Raw genomic sequence first — 16,300 nt, 5'->3', positions numbered from 1 at the left:
GATGTGTCATTAATAGGCTACTACCTGGTGATTTCCAATTTTAATATTTGTAATAACAATAACAAGCCAATACTAATATTTCTTTCCTCTTTCCCTTTTTGTATAATATACGAGAATAATTACAGTATATTATACATATATTTCTCTACGAAAATAAGTAAAATTTACATAATACTGTATACCTATTTGTCTAATTACCTTTTACATTTCTTTAAAACGCGCATCAGTTAGGTGACAAGATTAAGGGGGTATTCTGAACGTGTTCTTAAGACGTTCCTGCTCTAATATAAGGTCTTCAAAGTTTTAGTCATCATAGCATCTTAAACTACAACGTTCAGAACGATGAAACTAGGAACACTATATACATATTTATGCCAATATGTGGCTCATTTTAATCGTAAATATTGTTTCTTACATCTATAGTCTAGTACATGTAATAAGAATCTACTTAAATATGCTATCTGGATACGTACAAGTTGATTTAGAATTTACCAGTTTTGTACAAAAATTGAATCTTGATAAATTAATGATACTCTCTGATCGAGTATATCGATGCTGATGATCTGGAGGCATGTTGCTAGCTACCTTTAAACGTTTTTGGTAATGACAATCACTCAGTGTAAGTATTATTGAGATAGAGCAACATAGGTGAAGAGTAGGTCCAGGCCTGGTTAACTCAAATATGGTAACCGGGGCTATGATTCATACCTTCTTCTTCAGTTATGTGCGGTAGTTGGGTACCACACCGAAAGGATCGCTGGCGATGGTACCTCTTTTCTGATTGGCTAAGGGGTTTCACTGAAATGTTAACAACAAAATATCAGCTTTCAAAATAAATGTATGTAGTTATTCATTATATAATGTTGTTCGTAAAGTCGGTATATGACTAGTGCCGCAGTTAGGGTTGTAACTAGAGAGTATCATAGTTGAACACATTAACAACTGTGACCAAATATCATTACTACTGTCACAGTCCTTACGTCAGTACATGACTCAAGTCGCAATCAAAAGTGTTAACAAGATATAACGTAACTAGAGATTTATCATAGTTTAACACATTTAATTTGGCGGACGCATATCACTACAACCTCCACTGTCCTAAAGTCGCTATACATGACTAGTGTCTCAGTTCACGTGTTAACTTATTGGAAACTGTGTTTATAATACTCAGCGACTACTCTTTCTTAGTTCTTTTAATTATGTACACCGTGTGTATGTTACTTGGTTATTTATGTTGTATGTTTATAATGCATCGCAATTTAAAACAATTGAAGAATTGTAACCATATTACTAGTTTTTTTGGTAGTATAAAAATATTATACATTTGAAATTGACACCACGTGTAAGGTGCCAGAAAGTAGGGCCTCCAGTTTCCGGTCAGCTAAGGTGTGTTCTATAATGCGAGAATGCGTTGAAACAAATCTTTGCAACGACTTAACATTGAGTTTCCACACTATTATTTTGCGTGTGTGTTATTTAAATGATTTTTCACTATAATTTTTACAATAATATTAATTTATGTATCTGTTATAAAACTTCAATAAGTTACCCTAACTGGTTACGCAGCTGATTGAAGAGATCACCTTATATTTTCTCTTGTTTTCCATTGGATCGAATAAATCACGCCACATACCGAGTGACGCTCCCTGTCGCTCTGCCAACCGGTATTTAATCTTGGGCTTGCTTCTCATTTTGAGTCTCAAATGTAGTGGATAATTCGTCCGATCTCTTTATCGAAGTGTGTGGCTTTTGTCCCCAACGCTCCCCCCGTTGTTCACGCTTGCTTACAACTTATCGTGCCACAAAACTCCTTTTGTATGTCTTATTTTGCAGTATACTCTGTAGCAATCTAATGTTGGACCCTGTACAGTGTGGTAATATCTCTATCTCGATGGAGTATTATATTACCTCTCTCTAGCTCTTGTGCCTAGACGTTTCGTCGCCAGTTCACGTTTCGTGCTGTTAACCGTGATAGTTATTGTATTTATTCGTTTGGTGGAAGACTCGTTTAGTTATGTTGTGACAGAAGAGCTTTCTTGTTTAAACCTTCTTTTTTATATTGTGTGCCGTTTAACAAGTCGTACTGGTGTATTGACAATTACTTAATACGGTGTTGTCAAGATCGAGTTGAGCCAGTTACGTGGCCTAAAGCAGTGCATGTCTTGAAACCTTGCTCCCTCAGAGACTAGAATAATTTACTTTTCTCATAGTAAAACACCCGATTCTTAATGCACAAAAAATTTAGTGTCCCCTTATTTGGGGTTTTTTAAGAGCGTTTGTCAGGCCCCTGATAAGAATGTTTTCTCATTACTTCTTATTTCCATGCAGCTCTTCTTCGTAATATTCCTCTTTCAATTATCATTGTCACTAATGATTAACACACTAATGATTAACATTGTCACCATTATATAAATAAATAAAACTGTACTTAGATATTGATAACAGTAAATTTAACGGCCTACCCGACAAAAAACTATTTTTGACCTATTACTATCGTCCTCCTGAACAAAACAATACAAGGTTTAATGGGGTGCAAATGAGAAATAACGAAATCTTAGAACATTAAAAATGAAACTACTTTTCACGCGCGGAACACTTAAAACACTTAACCGAATTGGCATGTGCACCGGAATCTGGGTCAACGAAATTGATTGAATGGTTGACGTGTTTGTGCCTGAATCCCTCGTCGCTGAGACAATCGCTTATAATTGTTGTACCTGGCAGAACACATTCGTTAATAACCTGTAGCAGGCTTATCCCTGTCACGTTTTTCTACAGGTAGAAGGAAGGATTCTCTGCTCTGCCTTTCGATACCCTCGAAAACCCACTATTCCTGAATTCATCTGCTGCGATTGTATTTTCTCCTTCCAAATTTGGCCTCATCAACTTCTACGACTGTCAGGGGATCACTAATTTTCTTCGAGGACGTTGAAATATGGTGGAAATAAACTTCGCGGCAGAAAGAATACCATTATATTACTGAATGTGCTGATACTCCAAACTCCAACGAAATATACCATTGTCTCGGTAGCTTCATGTGCAATAACGTGGTCACCAAACAAAAATATGTCTTGATATCCAGCCGCGTCATTTAAAAAAAAGAACCTGCTTGGGCAGATTAAAAATAATCACCGTTTAAAACGCATTTAAATACATTTACAAACTTTTATCACAACGAAATATCATACTCCCGCTTTAAAAAAGCCCGTACGTTATATTAAAAACGCAATTATCTCCTTTCGGTTAAAACAAAGACTCGGTACACGCCCCGTAAAACATTCCAACAAACACAATTTACTGGGATTAAAATTGGTAGAGCTAGTTGATGGTTGATCCATTAAGTAACGCACTCGATCCGAACTTCATTACACGATATCTAATGGAGAACTGGACCACAGCCCCGGAGCGCTTAGATAACAGACACGCTCAGTCCCGGCCACATATCAAATTGAAGTACACATATTTCGAGACACACAGTACACAAACAAAACATCAAAATATTACAAACGTAACTATTTATGAACATGCCCCCTAAAACCGTGTTATCTGTCATTTCCATCACCAAAACCATATATATGATGATGAGCAAGAGGATGAGAAGAATACGTTAACGTCAAACTAGTCATTTTCCGGGTCGGCTCCGTAGGTACTCAGATTTTTTCCATAAATATGTGAGCATATTGCATTGAACATTACATAACCAGTATCATATATGACAATATATAAATAGAAGCAATCACATGGCAGTGTATTTCAGGGCTTCATGATATCGTCAAATCCTTCTTGTTAAAAGTAAACAAGAACAAACATTATTTTTTTGTTGTGTTATAATATGTCATGTGTTTTATTTCTCAAATGAATTTGTTATAGATGTTTGATTGTAGAGGTTAGGGTTAGAATGTTATGCTATTTATTTTTTGACCTTTATGGTTATTGTTAGTGTTATTTTATACTGAATAAATTTCTATGGTTTGAATAAAAAATGTATAGGGCAAATCTAAGCTTATGATAAGGATTTTATTAAAAATTTTAAGCTATAGCCAACTCTTAGGCCTACAATAATTAGATTTATTTGAAAGTTATCATGCTGAGTTTACCTATTCGTTTTCTATTGAGAACTGTTTTAATAATTGAAAAAATTCCTGCATCCTGCAAGTGTACTAACAATGAAAAGGCAAATATAATCAAGAGCCTCAATGCAGAAAACAAATATATCTATGGGAGTTTGTTGGAAACTCAGAAACAACGTAGAAAACGCATTAGTAAGGTTAGTATTTATTGTATAATCATCCATTTGGCTAAAGTATGATAAGCGACCAATTTTTTTTATATCGATATTGACAAATGATGGTTGCTTCATTATAACCATCAATATAACCAACCTTGATACAATATAATAAGAGGCCACTGGTAGAGTACAATAAGCGGACCCAGTTTTTTATATTGAAATTGGCAAACGATATTACTTGATCATAACTATCGATATAACCAATCGATACTGATTAATTATTTTGAACAATTAACTTAATTGATTTCAACAGCAGTAAACACTTTCAAATAGTACACGTAACGTATTATTATTATGCATACACGTAATAATATATAATTACGTGTGTATAATTGTAAAAAATTCAATAATTATGACATAAACTATATGAATTGTGGCTAATAATTATTTATGAGTATTCCTGTTTGATCGATCTCGTTCTGGTTTGTTTATTATTTATATATAATTTCTTAATTATTTATTTTTCCTATGTTCATATATACTCATATTTTAATTTAAATATATATATGATTGATATTTAGGACTATAAATACTTTTATATTAATTGATAGTCTAGGATTCAAGATGCAAATATTAGGTATCGATGATTATATTTTTCGATATAAAAAAACCGGGTCCGCTTATCGTACCCTACCCGAGGCCACCACCACAATAGAGTCACATTTATGATTATCTAAACTATAGAAACAAGAATGTTGACACGAATTACTTTATATAACAACTATCTATGTTGTGTATCTATAAAATGTAACAAACCAAACAGTTTAACATTTAGTTAATTTTTACTGTTTTTAAGGATATACTAGGATTATATTGTGGTTGTGGCCTCTTATTATACTGCAGCTACCAACCGATATTGATTAATTAATTTGAACAATAAGTAACATATTTGTATCAATAATTATGAACACTTTTTCAGGTAATACATTTTTTATTTTACAATACTGGTATTACTTGGAGGCCTCTATTTTTTAAAGAGATTTCTTACCGGGAACCCAAAAAATTTACATTATTAGAACAGACTTTATTTGACTTACTGTACAAATAATATGCCATTGTGATGATCGGTTCTTGGTTTCTGTCTCCGAAAAGGAAAGGATGTCATTAGAAGGAGGTCACTCTGTCCCTATTGACTATTTGTTATTGTGCGATATAAGTAGTTTCAGATTAGGTTATCATAAGTACGTTACTATAGATGAGCTGCTTTGAAAGCAACCCCTGCGCTAAGATTTCTTGCGCATAGGGGGAGGGAGGAGCAGGAGCTCGATCATGCCTACCGCCATCCCCTGTTTCACTGCTCTATCTATTTCCTTTACAAGACACAAGTGGGAACCGAGTGCTTTGCCTCCCTGTGTTGGTGTTTTGGAGCATCAGTCTATATCTTGTTATTCTCATAGACACAGATAATAACATTTATTATGGAATAACAAATATTATTATTAATGTTAAGAATAGTCCATTGCACCTATTTAATATGTTAGTATAATAATTAAGTTTTTTTTAGGATTTGGATTTAGCTTCCAGGCTCTAAAATAATCTGCGAGGACTGAAAGATCATCAGTGAGTGCCTGTTCTGTTTTCTTTATGTCATTATGTTGGTAGGCTAAGGCAATATCATCCGCATAAATAAACTTTCTGGATAACGTTGTTGGGATGTCGGCAGAGAAGCAATCACTGGAAATTCAAGTGGGGTATTACTGACGACCAGACGTGTGATTGTGGCGCAAACTCTCAGACAATTGAGCACATTGTAAACGACTGCCCTTTGCGATTGTTTTCTGGTGGTCTGGCTGGTCTGAGTGGTTTAGAGGATGGGTCTCTAAACTGGCTCAGTAATTTGGATTTAGCTTTGTGACGGGAGATTTTAATATTATTTTTAATTTATGACTCAAGAACTTTGTTCTTACGTACTTTTTAATAATTGTAATTTTTAATTTATTTATTTATGGATAGCTGCCTTTGTCCCCCATACGATATATATATATATATATATATATATATATAATAATTAAGAAGTATTTTAATAAATAATATTGTTAACAGCTGTTGTAATATTACTGGGTTTGTAAAACAGCTGTTATATAACACATATCCTATGAGTGGTAAAGTGGTGATTGAGCAGTGGTTGGTAAGGAATGTGGAGGGGGAAGTGAGTCCTCGCTTCTTCTCCCTCTCCACATCTCTCTCTCACTCCCCCCACACTGTTCACTTAACAGGTCGCTTTCAAAGTGCCTCATCTTATAGTTCCAAAGTTTTGACATTCTTACTTGAAATTAAAGTTAATGCATGTTATTGTGTGAATATTTTAAAATCAGTTGATTGTGTTGTTTTTCAATGTGATCTGACGTCAGATAAGTTGGATGATGTTGGACGTGATTTGAGGTCAGGAAAGTACTGATCAGAAATGCTCCTGGCCGTTAGTGTGGGCTTCGGTGGCGCCTTCCCACACTTCTGGTGATAAAAGAAAAACATTCCCCCACATTCAAGCTTAGATCACGTGAGCGCTCAGAAAGATTATCTTTACCGTTAGTACTGCTAGTAACATATTTGTTCATTGTTGAAAGTTTGTTATTGACAACATTATAAAGGTTTGAAAGAATAATAGGATTTCGTTATATGTTACAAAATGTGTAACACAAAATTTTAAGGATTGAAATTTAGTTTTCGTCATGTGGGGAGGTAATTAATTTCATCTTAATTATCTCCCCATCTGGTGAAGAGAATAATTATTGTAAGCCTCGAAACATTATACTTTTAGTAACATATAATGATAGCAAACATAATTATAACAACTTAATCTAAAGCTACTTATATAGTTTGATAACAGATAGTAGATAGGGATATAGTGGATGCCTTTTTGCTGACTTTGCTCTTTTGGGAAGTAGAAAACAAGAACCAATCACTATAATGGCATTTAATTTTCACAATAAGTCAAAGAGACTGTTCTTTCTAGCAATGTAGTTTTTTAGGTCACTGGCAATAAAAACTCTTCCAAAAATAGTGGTCTCCGGATAATACCAAATTACCAAATTAAATTAGAGGATGAACTTAAAATCAAAAACATTTTCGAATGAAATCGCTTCAACTTAATTGTCTGGTCTAAGTATGGTAGTTTATGGCCTAGCATAAAGTTCTTTTATGAAGACCATTCGAATTAGGTTTCACTTAATGGGTTTTTACATCTAACGATTTTGAGCCGCTCCCCCCCCAAAGAAATCCCATTATATCTAACATGTTTTTAAGAAAATTCGATTTTTAACTGTAAAGTATCAGTACTAACTTGGTATTATAATATGACTATTTCTTGTCTATTCTTGTAAAAAAAAATATCACAGTGAACAAAATATTTGTTGGCATTCACAAAATTTGGCATTTTATGTAAAAATTAAGATATATATTCACACAAGATTTTACAGTACCTAATATTCAGCTGATTTTGGGTAGTGATAAAACTGGATTCAACTGAGACTGTGGTGTACCATCAGCCGTTCTGAAGGGTCTAATCGCAAATGCTTGAGAGATGTAAAAATATATTAAAAGCTCACCTAACCATAATTCCTTGAGAAAGGAATACTAGATTTAAGATACCATAAGTTACTAATGTTTTGTGCAATATTATTTTATTAGTGCCTCTCAATTCCTTATGGAAAGGAAACTATGCCTACAGAATATACTGTAATACAAATTTATTTAAAAGTTGTTTTATTTCATTATCTTCTTACACATCCACATTTTCATGCTATTTTTAATTTATCAATTATATTATTGTATAAACCTTCCTCCCCACACCCCCAGGAGGGTTCCCTTCTGGATGGTTATACTTGCCAGTTGAACCTACAATGGGTACAGGAAAGATCTGTGTGTCACTTATATCTGGACAACCATAAGGAAGTCCAGGAATGTCACATCCAGACAACAACTCACACAAACTGCAAGTGTTGTAGCATAAGGGAGTGATTTGACTGGAGAGGCTGGAGCATAGCTGGCCATCCCTTCTTCTGCAGTGACATGAATGAGATGACTGTATCCCACTATCCCTTTTCATGGGGTTTGACAGGAGGTGGCCCCATCCTAAATCTTATCTCATTCTGAAAATCATCATTCCGGGAGCAAGTGCAAAGGTTCCTTTAGGTCTAAGTGTAATGAGAGATTTCTCACCTTCTTGTACTGATTAAGTATATATATATATATATATATATATATATATGTATGTATGTGTGTGTGTGTGTGTGTGTGTGTGTGTGTGTGTGTGTGTGTGTGTGTGTGTTTGTGTGTGTTTATGTATGTATGTATATACATGTTTGCATTAACTCTACTTTGCCTTGGTTCTGACAAAAAATTCACATCAAATGATTTTTATCTGATTGATTTCAACCTTGCAAACAATCTGCTGACCATTGGTTGTGACTAAGCAATTATCAGTTCAGATTATCACAAAAGAAAAGTTGGTATATAAGTCTTGAGACATACTGTCCCTTTAATGCAAACTTTCCACACTGAATTACATTTTGCAGGATTTCCATTGTCTCACAAACTTGACCACTTACAAATATTTATTTCCCTTCACACAAGATTGAGCTAGACAAATGGTAAACAAGCCCTGTTCTTTGACATCTGGATGCCATAGTACATTTACTTACTACAAGACTCATTTATTTGGTGTTTGTGGGATGCAAGAGTAAAAATTTACCCTACTTGTTTATAACTTAAACATTGAAAGTTTCAGATAAAAGTTTTCAGGAATCTGTAGCAAAACACTTTGTGTCCATGTTTATCTCATAAAATGAGCAGACATATAGCGATTTTCAAGTTTTAAAGTATTAATTTTGCTGGATAAATAAACAATAAAAAAACAAGAAAAGTTAAAAAAAAGACTGCATGGCCTTGCAACTATAACTGGACTTAAAAATTTCAATATTATCTAAACAATTTAAATATGATCATGCTCAGTTTTTAGTTTACAGTACAACATATATCAAACTCAAAAACACATCACAAGTTGGTTTGGTCTGTAATAAATGACGTTATCGAAACAAAAATGGTACAAATTTCAGTACTTGCCAGTAATATATGAATGTTCACAATAGGAGAAGGATGAAAATAATACTAATTAAAATATCTAAATATTTTAATAAATTGGAAATTTAATCAATTTCCATCTACAAAGTTTGCCCATAAGTAATTATTTTGTCAATTCAGCTGCTTCTAAAATTTGTATAAAATATTTTTTTTATATTTATATAACACACAAGAAAAATTTGTTTTGGATTAAACAGTGATGTCAAATATCTTAAAAATATTACTGTTTGAATTTATTGTAAAATCTTTTGTGTTAGCTCATTGTTCGTTATGTTAAAATTTCATTAATAACTTTTCATTAAACCTGTTTTTCAGACTGTAGATGGTGTTCCTGGTAGTGCTAAAAAGTTAGAACCAGAAAAAAAGTCGGAAGTTTCGACAGATTTTGGAGATGAAATTGAAAGCCAAAAGAGTTCCAGAAAAAGAAAAAAGAAGTCAAAATCAAGTGAAATTCAAACCGATTCAAAGGAGTCAATTAATTCTTTGCCTCCGGATGTTCCTCCCACTAATGTTACTTTAGGAGATAATAATCAGACTTTGGAAAGTGATAGTCAAGAAATTACTAGACAAAAAATAAAAAATTCCAATAGTTCTAAAATTTTTACTGATACTCCAATTTTACCAAGGAAAAGTAAGGTCAAAAACAACCCAGCCGTAGAAAATTCAGATGAGTTTGTTTTTAAATCCTCGGTTTCTATAGATGAGAAAAGTTATCCACTGCAAAATCCAGAAAAATTAGAAATGTTCAATCAGGATACTCAATTAGAAAATGTTTTAAATTATACCTTCTCCGATCCGTTAATTAAAAACTATTCAAAGTTTCCTTCTGTTAGTAAAATTATGGAAGAAACTATGCCAGAGAAGAACAGAATGATTCTAAGCAAATGGCGGAAAAACATGATAGCAGAGCTGGGAGAGGAAGGATTTAATAATTATAATGCAGGTAAGTACTGTTGTTGCTGGTAAATATCCCTTTAGTTTATTTACTGTAAAATAAATTGTAAAACTTCAGTGGGCTGAAAAGCTTTCGTATTTTTTTAATAACTTAACATGTAAAAATCCAAATATGCAGTAACTATTCAAACATTTCATTATACAGACAATATAGTAGAGTGGTCGACTCCAGTCGTGTAGGATCCACAAATGACGGAGCACAGTTGATTTCAGTAGTTCCGTATTAGCACAAACTCAGTTATCCATAGCAGAAGTACTTTATCCATAAAACTTATTGTTAGTATCACTCAATCAATATGTATGTGCTATTTTGTACATACATTATTTACAATCCCTCCCAACCATTTACTCCTTATAATATAGTATGTGGTATTTTTCATAGCCCCCCAAATGGGCACAAGGCTAGTTCACTCATTCATTAGACACAAATATAACCGGTCTAGAGTCTGTTTTGCCTCACTGGTGGACCCTCACAAAAAATCTTAGATGCATGCCCGTTTTATGAGCACTCACCATCTGAGCCTGTGTGGACAAACTTTACAGTAAGGGGTCCATGAGATTCAAAAAACAAGAATAACACATTGATTATGGGTTTTTGTTTCTTATCCTTGATGTATTGTCAGAAGACAAGTCTTCCTCTCCAAAGGATCATGCCTTCATGTCTGCTCTCAAACCAAGCAAAATTGAAAATTCTGTTGACTTTCCAATCGTTGGTAATTTTATTTAGGTAAATGAAAGTTATGTATACAACATCTGGCCATCAGATTAGCACTCAGGTATATCTCTTTAGCACATTGGTTTGTTTTTTTCAACAATAGTCTCATGAAGTAATAATAAGAATGAATCAATAGTTTTGTTAGATCCTGAGATTGAAACTTTCAATAATTCTCCTCCTAATAACTAGTAATAAAGGAATACAACACAGACCTTTAGTGGCCGAAGACCATACTGGGTTTTCATCCTGTAGTTTCATCCTCATTATTGTCTGCAATACATTCTTCTACATGTGTTCCATCACTTCGGGTACAAAGTCACTGTCATCTTAGTGATGTAGATACTCAATACAGAAATAGATGCCAATTATGGAGATATAATTGTAATAATAAGTAAAAGTAAAACAGACAAGAAAAAAACAGAAATGGTGCAGAACTTGTTGCGAAAATAAAAACTCAAACAACTAAAGTGAATATAAGAACTCATTGTAAAATATACTACATAATGTAACAACAAATATTCAAAAATATACTGCAAGTATTAAAATAGCCTTATCCAAACACTTATATTACTTTGCAACACTGTAGTACGTAACTTACACTATTTGCTGAACAACGAATCACCTTACCTAGTCAAGAGCTGAACTCACAGGCACATATATTAACCTAGTCTGTTAGTTTCGGTAACAGAATAGGTCAATTACGACCTTGATTTATCAGATAAACCATTTACAAATACATAATTTGGATATTTTGTTTAGATTACACCTACTAAGTTTGAACATACGCTTTATGTTTTTTAATTATCAATAGGGTTCAAGAAAAGAACATCCTACCTAAGGAACCAACTGATAAGGAACCATTTTCAAACTTACCGTAAGATGTTTACTTGGCAAAACAGAAGAAAGGTTTCAAAATGTACATGATATGGTAATAATAGAAGTAGGGGTTTTCCACTTAAATTCTTGTTGAATATAAAAGTACGAGTATTGCGGTAAAGTTTGATTAGTGTTGTTGCAGTCATGAATGAGGTGAGTGAAAAGTTCACAGTAGGGTATTCATTTTTGTAATAGAGAGTGATTGAGAGGTCTTACAGTCGAAAACCAGCCATGTAATAATTTGACAACAGTATAAGTTTCATCAACTGCCTTATTTTATTATGAAACTGTAGTAGTCTAAAAGCCAAGAGCCAATTTGCTCTGCATAAGCACACTATCAGGTTTTTCTTGAAATTGATTAAAAAATTCGACTAGTTTTTTTGGAGATTAAAATGGCATCTGGCTGTGTGCTTTTACAATGTGAATTGGCTTTCAGTTCCTGGATTATAAGTAAAGTAGAGTAGTGTGTAAACAGTATGTTATATTATAAAGGGAAGGATATTGTAAAATACAGCTCATTTGATTTTAAGTTTATTGTTTTTTTTACTTTAATTCAAAATATATTGTCTGTGTCAACATAGAGGCTTTCAAACATCAAAATAATATTTATTTTTTAATTGTGACTACACATTGGTCAAAATCTAAAATGACTATGTTCAAAAAAGAATAATTCTTTAGATGGTTTTATTAGGGCCCATAAACAAAAATCCAATTTTTTAAAATTTTTTGAAAAAATATTTATTAACTAACACAACTATTAGATAGCTCACACTAGTATTAACAAATGGTCTCAATGTAATTTGGTCGGTTGCTATTTAAAATTTTTTTAATTGGCTTGAAATGACTATCAGACCCTTTTGGGATAAAAATTAGCGTATTAGAAAAATTACATTACAAACCCATATTTTTTTAATATTGGCGCCAAATTTGATAGTTTTGTTTTTAAGAAAGACTTATTATTTTTTTAGGGTTTTTGGTTTTAGCTTAGAAGTAATTATGGGATGAGTGTTAATAGACAAAAACATTTTTTTACTCCAAGAATCCTAAAAGTCTACATATAACTTAGATTTATGTATTAACTTAGGTATTTGGTAACGAGACTCCATGTAATACTCACCGTCAAACCACTTTCATATGTTTGGAAAGTAGTAGGTTGAAATTTGGCTCATAGGTAAGGATCAAACGAACAAGAAAATCCAAACACTGCACTTTTTAAATTTTGAAGATACCTTTAATTTTGACGAAAAACAGTTCAAATATTTTGCACACACATATTAAGTGAAATATCAACACAAACTTGCAGTAACCAAATTTCAGCATTTCTAAACATATTCTTAATGTCTATATGAATCCAAAATTGTGTGTGATTTGCTTCAAACTAACTCTAGTTCCGTCAAAACTAAAAAAAAACTATTTTTTATAATAGTTGATGACATACAATTTTAGTACCAAAATTAATAATTTGTTTAATATATCCACATTTTATTGTTGTTTTTATGCCAAAATTGTGGGTTTCTTGATCTATAACGCAAAGTTTAAAAATTACTTACTGTAATTAAAAAAAAAATGGATATAATGGATTAGCCCAAATTAGAAATCCAAATAGACTGTGATGGCAGTAACCCATCACTTCAATCGAAATGAATTACTATTGTATGAAGCTGATTTACTGTAACTCTCTCAGGGACTCATTGACACAATGTATCAGGAACGTTCCATCGTGCTATAAATGTAAGATAAATTTGGAATAATATGAGTATTGAACTTAGAACATTGAGAAATTCTTAATTAGTCTACTTTTTGGTTTAAGGACATACTTATTGGGACATTTTTTTTATTAGAGATCAACTATAGAAACATAGGTTTTTGTATTAGAGCAGCAAATCCAGTATACACAACCATGTATAATGTTTTCACGTAGCCAGAACTGGGTCTATAAGAGACACTTATTTGAAATCGAAATAAATAACTGTGCTCAGGTCTGAAAACACGAGGTTCAGAGTTCCACCTGGCTGTGCGGAAGGCTGTGCTTGGGGAGTCGGCAAACGACTACAGTGAGGTTACTGCCAACGCTCTTCAGAGCCTGGCATGGATGATGCCCCATATCTCTAAGCCCTTGGCAGTGGAGAGCATTGTGGGACATTCCAAGCTGGAGTATAAGGGCATCCCTGACTGTGTAGCTTTGTTTAGGTGGGTTGAATTGAACTGAATTCAGAAACCGTCTCTGAACTGACTTAGGCATGCTGAACTCATGTTTGTAACAATCCATATTTAGTCATTTAATATATTTTTTTAAATTGATATATGTCTTAAAAAGTGCACTGAACGTTAAAATTATTGATTTAATTAAATGTTACTTTCTGTGTATTATCACGAAAAAATTCTGAAAAAGGTGTACAAAGCACAAGCTTTAGTGGTAGAGGTTAGCAACAAGTGTTTTGTATACTAATATTCCAATTCACTCTCCGCTTGTTGTTCAGTGTCTAATAACTAACACTGTCATGAACCCTCTAGTCCATATACTTTATAAGTGTATGATGAGTTTCGCACGAGATTCACACGCTCAGAGGTACTGGAATATCTAGGCAAGGAGGAATTGCTCTTGCCATTGTACCTGTTTCGATCTTAATGGATCTCTTCAGACAATCGCTGACTCCAAATTTCAAGAGTGAACAATCCAAACAAGCAAAGAGTGAATTGGAGTTTTAGTAAATAAAAATAATTCTCCTTTTTACTAAAACGAGATAGTCTCAGATTGACTAATGATTAATTTTTTTTCATAAAACTGTTTTAAACGTCTTTCATTTACTTTTTTGTGGCACTTGATCATCTTCGTACATAATTTACAGGAATGTACCTGTGGTAATTGACTGGAAACTATCTGACAAGCCCAAGAAAGAGCTGAAGGATACTTACGAGGCTCCTGTTCAGATCGCAGCTTACATCGGGGCTTTCAACCACGATCCTAACTACAAGTGGGGGGTAAGTATGATCCGCCACTGAGGTTCTTAATGATTTCCATCATGAAATAACAAGTGGATTATATTATTAGTAATTATGATTCTTGTGGTTTTAGGTTAGTCATGGGTTGGTTGCCGTTGCCTACAGTAATGGAGACCCTTGTGATGTGTTCCTCCTTTCACCTCAATACTGTCAGATATACTGGCGTCACTGGCTCATGCGTTTTGATAAATTTAAGGCACGTACTCATCTTCATGTGGATCACAATATAGATGAAGCATCTCTTGGATTTGTATAATTAAGTCCAGGTGAAGCTTTTCGGCTTTTGCCATGTATAATTCAAAATTAATTACTGTTATTTTTATTTTTACTAAAATATATTTGTTATAAAATTTTATTTATTTTATTCATTACCATTTTAACGCGTCATGGGTTGGTCGTTTTAACCCATTAAGCGCTAAGTTTTCACTTAAGCTGTAGTAGCCTAAAGCTAGGTTTATTTTTAGCTATGCAAAATAATATTGATATTGTTTGGATGTGTTTTGTCACAATGAACACATGAAAAGACTTTATTAAAAATATGTGATACAATGCGGTAAGCTGTTTATGTATGGGAGAGTAAAATATGGTAGAGGGAGGGTAAAAGGTTGTGGGCTACTAGCAATAAAAAATGTTGACAAATATTCATATCTCCTCAAAGTACAGCACTTAGGAACACCGCCGACTGCGACCAGCCCGGTCCGGCCCAGCCTTTTATACTCTTGTCAAAATGCATACAATCAAATGGACACCCGCCCACTGCGACCGGTCCGAGCTGGGCTGGGCCGGGTGTCCATTTGATTGCGTGTATTTCACAAAAAGGCCGGACCAGGCTGGGCGGGGACGGTTGCAGTTGGCGCCATGCCTAAAAGTGATCTGTTGCTTTTGTTCTATCTGTCTGGTCTTCATGGTTTCGTCTTCAACTAATAACATTCTAAGAATCATTTATCCAAATGCCATGGAATTTTACATAGAAATATGTGTTACTGTATAGGGGCTTGGTTACTAAGAACCCTTTGCTCTCTGATCCACTAGCCTCTAAACTTAGACATTCAATAGTTCAAAAGTGACTCTGGAGAAGGGATAGCTTTCACTTATACGTCAAAGAATTCTAGTGATGCTATTTAAAAAGGGATTACTACATACAATGCCCATGATGTATTATAAGAAATGTGATTGAATCTATGGGGTACTTGTTATTAATACTTTAACATGTTGACTGTAGCAGATGCCTTACCTTGCATCACAGTATGAGAGTAGGCCGGTCTAACTCAATATAGAGCAGCAGTGAATTTCGGTTTTTCGTATCTTGTTCTTTATTAAGGTTAAGTTAAGCTAAATAATTCGGTTTTTTACAAATTATTATGTTTCTCAGTCAAAATTTGATT

General features: G+C 33.6%; 1 protein-coding gene across 1 annotated transcript; it reads left to right on the top strand.

The window, feature by feature from the left end:
- The first annotated feature begins 3,847 nt into the window (after positions 1 to 3,847).
- On the top strand, positions 3,848 to 15,270 carry LOC124356759 (mitochondrial genome maintenance exonuclease 1-like). Its single transcript, XM_046807947.1, has 5 exons — positions 3,848 to 4,267; positions 9,683 to 10,310; positions 13,892 to 14,102; positions 14,762 to 14,894; positions 14,989 to 15,270. Exons 1-5 carry the CDS (start codon positions 4,085 to 4,087, stop codon positions 15,169 to 15,171), a joined length of 1,338 nt encoding a protein of 445 aa, XP_046663903.1. The 5' UTR covers positions 3,848 to 4,084; the 3' UTR covers positions 15,172 to 15,270.
- Positions 15,271 to 16,300: the final 1,030 nt, after the last annotated feature.

Source organism: Homalodisca vitripennis, chromosome 3, assembly GCF_021130785.1.
Source record: "Homalodisca vitripennis isolate AUS2020 chromosome 3, UT_GWSS_2.1, whole genome shotgun sequence".
Taxonomy (NCBI): domain Eukaryota; kingdom Metazoa; phylum Arthropoda; class Insecta; order Hemiptera; family Cicadellidae; genus Homalodisca; species Homalodisca vitripennis.
The sequence above is the reverse complement of the archived record's forward strand: the minus strand, read 5'-3'. Positions and strand labels throughout refer to the sequence as shown.